Here is a 6,033-nt window from a genome sequence, read left to right as displayed (position 1 = left end):
AGTGAAACCAAAGAACACAATTTTAGCTTTGTTCAGATGATAAGTCTGTTGGATTTGGTCAGATTCATCAAAGGGAGTGATCATACCATGTTTTTGCCTTTTTTTGTGCAAATCCAAATCTCTCTTCAAATCTTGGTTTAACACTCACTTCCTCTATTAAGTAACCAATATGAATTTTTATTCTTTCCACTATAGTTTTCAAGTAAAGAAGATGAGAAAGAGAGAAAGGGATATCAAGTGTGTGAAAAAGCACCATGATCCTTAAGCTGGCTTTTGTGATGTCCCTTTGTTTTAACCTCAGAATCTCAAAGGACATCTATACTTAATTGACACTCTTTGGTTTACTAGTGTTTGGGGCTCCATGTCTCTCAGGTTTGGAGTCTCTGCAGAAATATTTGATGCAGATGCCAAGGAAATCCCTTTAGAATCGATAGAAAACTTTTAACTTTGCTCCAAGGCTAACATAATTACTGTCACTGACTTATAGGTAGAGTGTTCTAAATTTTCATAATTTATTCCCATATGTTTTAAAGACCAAGGTTTATTTTATGAATTTAACTAAAAACAATATCAGCTGGGAAATCAGCTACTATAAAAGGTTTGCAAGCGAATTAGAAATATGAGGATTTCTAATTTATTTAAAATGGTAAAATGCAGAAATATGCATTTTCCCAAAACATGTCAGCATTTTCAATTGGTTACTCATTTTGTCTAATTAATAATATTCCTGGTTTGTCTCTAAATTGAAGACACTGTGGGAGGTCATAATGAAACACCATACGAGTGGATCATTCTTACCTATTCTGAGTACAAATGTAACATTGTCTTATGAGTAAACATACAGGTAAGGCTATAAATGTAAAATAGTTCTTTGAGGTAAAGCAAATTGATTTCTAATTTAGTTGAATAATCTATATTTCAAACTGAGTAAGATTAAAATTAAATTTTATTCATTATTATTCTGATCCTTTATTTTTTCTATAAAACATGATTATTGAAAACTAAACCACAGTCCACATGATAAAAAGTTTTTAGTTGACTGACCATCATGTATTGCTAAAATAATAAAAATTGTCTTAGTTTTACAGAGGTTTTCCAAAACACTCTATTTCTGAAAGATTTTTTTCAAAACTGTGGTAGGCCTAAAATATAAAAGGCAAACATATTTTTCCTCATTTCATGACAACCATCCAGTGATAAAACTCCAGAAAACTTCATGATGTTATGTGAACAGAAATAGTATATTAAATTCAGTACAGAAAAGGATAATGGATATAAAAAAAGCTAACCAAAGCGAATTTTTAAAATAAACTTTAAATAACTTTTTCTCTAACACTGTTTAACTGAAAAATACTGAAGCCAAAGACTTTTAGCAATTTCTGCAAGAAAAGAAAAATGATTTTGGCATTCTTTAAAACTTATGTTTCTTGTGATGTTAACTGTACTTAGCTATAGCAAGTATATAATGAACTTGGGTGATCTTTGATTCCAATAAACATATAGTGCATTTGAGGAAAGAATGAGTTTATAAACCTAAACAATTATATAATAACAAATAGCTTCCATAGGATTCACCAAAATTGAGGACATTAGTTTCTATAGAACAGATGTAAGAAAGTACAAGATGGATATTTATTGTGAGGAATATAAATACTTTGATTGGAGACAAGGTGACAAAACCTCATAATGTTAGACATGCATGTAGGACACCTAAAACTAGAGAAAAAATACTCGTATAAATTAATAATTTAGAGCAATAACTTCTTGGGGAAATGTGTCATAGCAATATAGGAGTAGTATCCAGAATGTGTTGAAATATATATTAAAACAATATCAAGATTAGCCTATTAAGAAAATTTAAAAATTGTCTATGTTCTTACTCTGTCTTAAGTGATTAAAACTGTCTTTAAAATATCCCTGGGTAAAGGGATATCAAGGTAGGGAAACTTTTTTTTTAGGGCCACACCCACAGCATATGGAAGTTCCCAGGCTAGGGATCAAATTGGACCTCTAGCTGCCAGCCTACACCACAGCCATACCAAGGCAGGATCTGAGCCAGATCTGTGATCTACACCAGAGCTCACATCAATGCCAGATCCCTGATCCACCAAAAGAGGCCAGTAATTGAACCTGCATCCTCATGGATACTAGTCAGATTAATTTCCTCTGTGCCACAAAAGGAACTCCTGGGAAACTATTTTTAAAACCAACTCTGATATTTTTAGAAATTATACATTTAGATATTTAAAATGTATGAAGTATTTGATTTTTAAATACCACAGCAATCACATAGGATTGTATTTAAAACATCATTTCCTTAAGAAAAAGACACCATAAAATTTTATTGTGTCTTCTAATTTTGGAAATGTCACATTATATATACTGACCAGGAATTGATATACCAGTACTGGGTAATTGATACAGAAAAGCTTTTCTGTCTTGGCAATTTATACAGGTATTCCCAGACTAACCCTTTGTACACAATTTGTGATACTTTTGTTCTTGCAGAATACATAAAATGATTAAAAATGAGCTTGTTTCTTTTTGTATGAGGGGAAGTTAGAGGGGAGAATTAGATATATTCTAATTGAGAATCTCCTTTTTTGTACAATTTCTATGTCAGCTAATAACCAAGGAATGGCTAAGGAAAACCAGTCCTTGACAACTGAGTTTATCCTTGTAGGATTTACAGATCAACCAGTGCTGAAAACCCTTCTGTTTCTGGTATTCCTTACCATCTATTTGATCACCATGGTGGGAAACCTTGGTCTGGTGGCATTGATATTTACAGAGCATCATCTTCACACACCAATGTACATCTTTCTGGGTAACCTGGCTCTCATGGATTCTTGTTGTTCCAGTGCCATCACCCCCAAGATGATAGAGAATTTCTTTTCTAAAGACAGAAAAATTTCCCTGTACGAATGCATGGCACAATTTTATTTTCTCTGCCTAGCTGAAACTGCAGACTGCTTTTTCCTAGCAGCAATGGCCTATGATCGCTATATTGCCATATGCAACCCACTGCAGTACCACACCATGATGTCAAAGAAACTGTGCATTCAGATGACCACAGGGATCTACATAGCTAGTAACGTGCATTCTATGATTCATGTAGGACTTCTGTTAAGGCTAACTTTCTGCAGATCTAGTCAAATTGATCACTTTTTTTGTGATATTCTTCCACTCTATAGACTGTCCTGTACCAACCCTTATATTAATGAACTAATGATATATATTTTTTCAATGCCAATTCAAATCTTCACCATTGCCACTGTCTTGATCTCTTATGTTTGTATCCTTTTCACTGTTTTCAAAATGAACTCCAAAGAAGGGAGAGGTAAAGCATTTTCTACTTGTGCATCTCATTTTCTATCTGTCTCGATATTCTACATTTGTCTTCTCATGTATATTCGACCATTTGAAGAAGGGGATAAAGATATACCGGTGGCAATTTTTTACACAATAGTAATTCCTTTACTAAACCCTTTTATTTATAGCTTGAGAAACAAGCAGGTGATAAATGTTCTGAAAAAAATTATGAGGAATTATAATATTCTTAAATTTCATCTTCTATGGAAAACTAACTTTAATTGATTAAAATGGTCTATTATAAGGGGCACAGAAAATGAGAAATATGTTCTTATGTAAAATACTAAGTTTTAAATAATTACACTATGTTGTTTAAAATATATATGAATGAAATTTCATAACTGGCTGGCAAATTTTAATCCAAATTCAACAATATCAGAGTAAATCAGAAGAAAACTCAGTGACAATTTTCATTACTAACTCTTATCATTCTCTTTGAACTGTTTCAGACTAGTCTTTTAAACATTAGTAAAACTATATAGCATCAAAAATTAAGTGCTTAACTGTATAGAAGAGTTGGCCTTAACCTTGTCTAGTTAATGGAAGACACTGTATCTTATTCTATATAGAATGTTTGAAACATTTAAAATTGTCTGGCAGGGAACAGAAATAATCTTTATTCATAAAACTCATCTGAAGACACAAGTATATTGGTTTGAGAGAGAGAGAGACTAGAAGCAGCTAAATAACGGCAGTAATCTTTATTTAATGTAATGAAGTTTTATCTGAATAAGACTCCAAAAAAGGAGGAAAAACGGAAAAATGAGGAAAAACGGAATTAGAAGGAATACAAACACACACACACACTTATACACACTTCAGTTTTATAGAAGAATTAACAATGAATTATAACAAGTTGGCTATAGTATATAAAAATAAATTTTAACCTGAAGTATGATTAAGGTCATTTAACTTTCTGAAGGCATCAATCATGTTTTGTATTATGGAATACAGAATAGAAACTTACATAATATATACTCAATAAGCATTTTAAAACCATTAATTAATAAAGGTGATATTTATTTTCAATATTTTGAGAAATACTGAAATATATATATATATATATATATATATATATATATACACACACACACACATATACATATTTGTCTTTTCTATGGCCACACCTGTGGCACATGGAGATTCCCAGGCTAGGGGTCCAATTGGAGCTGTAGCTGCCGGCCTACACCAGAGCCACAGCAATGTGGGATCTGAGCCATGTCTGTGACCCACATCACAGCTCACAACAATGCCAGATCCTTATTCCACTGAGGAAGGCCAGGGAGTGAATTAACAACCTCATGGTTCCTAGTCGGATTTGTTAACCACTGAGCCACAATGGGAACTCCTATTTTCTTTCTTTACTGGCAATGTTTACTTATATAAATTATCTGTTCACCAATCCTTTCAGTCTTTTTTTCCCTCATTTATTTTTACTACTGTTTATCAAGAAAAGATAATAAAATGATGTGGCTATTAGTGGCAATTAAGTTCTCTGTGTGTTAATTGTATTTTCAAATTTGTTTGTGTTACTTATAATTGATAAAAATATAATTTGATATAATTTGACATTTTCAGGGTCATTAATTTCTGTCTTATATGGTCTTTCATGCATTTTTATTTAGAACTTCTTTTCTTAATATGAGATCTACTATTAACCACTTTTTCTGATTCTCTTTCTTTTCTAACTCTTCCCTCCTCCTCTACAACCTCAGTCTCCTTGTTTTCCTCCTCTTTTTCTGATAGTTTAAAATTTTACACTTTACCTTGATTATTCCTGGAATTTATTTAATATATAGCCTGAATTGAAGATGTAACTTTATTTGGCTTATTTAACCAAAAATAATATGCAACTTAATTTAAATCAAATAAACATTTAAGAGGACTTCTTTGGGAAAGTGTCAATATAATTCCATATTTGTGTAGAAAAATTATAATCAATAAGCAAACAGGCTTGATGTATTAAATATTAACATATTTTGAACTGTTTCAGACTAGTCCAATGATGTTCCAATTATAGAAATGATTTGGCTTTAAATCAAAAATCAGCATACAGATCAATGGAAATAAATGAAATTGTCCAAAAGTGAACTCCCATGTAGAACATCACAAATCAACCAGGAAAGAAAATGTTGTTTAAAGAATTATCCTAAGCCAATTGTCTTTTTATGTTCCATTGTGTTAATTTGTAAGTCCTCTCTCATTCAAAGATATTCCATACACTTATTTTGTATTTTTCCCATCTTAAATTTTTATACATAAAAATTTTACTCAAATGGAATTCTTTCAGAATGCTGCAAGGTGAAAATTAAAATTCTTTTTTATTGCTAACCAGCATTTATTAACTAACTCTTTTTATTCTTCCTTTTTGTTCATACACACACACACACACACACACACACACACACACACACACACACACATGCATACATGAAAAGGTCTATTTCTAGCTTATCTAGTCTGCACAACAGAAACTGACAGTTCTAGAGGTCAGTTCAAGATGGCAGATCAGGAAAACGTGAACCACGTCTCCCTTCATGAACACATAGCAAACACATCCACATGTGGAGTAATTCTCACAGAAAACAATCTGGAGACCAGCAGAATTCTTGAACAACCAAGGCTGTAAGAAAGATCCACATGGAATGGGGTAGGAAGTGA

General features: G+C 32.1%; 1 protein-coding gene across 1 annotated transcript; it reads left to right on the top strand.

The window, feature by feature from the left end:
• Positions 1-2,637: 2,637 nt before the first annotated feature.
• Positions 2,638-3,597, top strand: LOC125111230 (olfactory receptor 5K4-like). Its single transcript, XM_047753119.1, has one exon. It carries the CDS (start codon positions 2,638-2,640, stop codon positions 3,595-3,597), a length of 960 nt encoding a protein of 319 aa, XP_047609075.1.
• The last annotated feature ends 2,436 nt before the right edge of the window (positions 3,598-6,033 follow it).

This window comes from Phacochoerus africanus, chromosome 1 (genome assembly GCF_016906955.1).
Source record: "Phacochoerus africanus isolate WHEZ1 chromosome 1, ROS_Pafr_v1, whole genome shotgun sequence".
Taxonomy (NCBI): domain Eukaryota; kingdom Metazoa; phylum Chordata; class Mammalia; order Artiodactyla; family Suidae; genus Phacochoerus; species Phacochoerus africanus.
The sequence above is the reverse complement of the archived record's forward strand: the minus strand, read 5'-3'. Positions and strand labels throughout refer to the sequence as shown.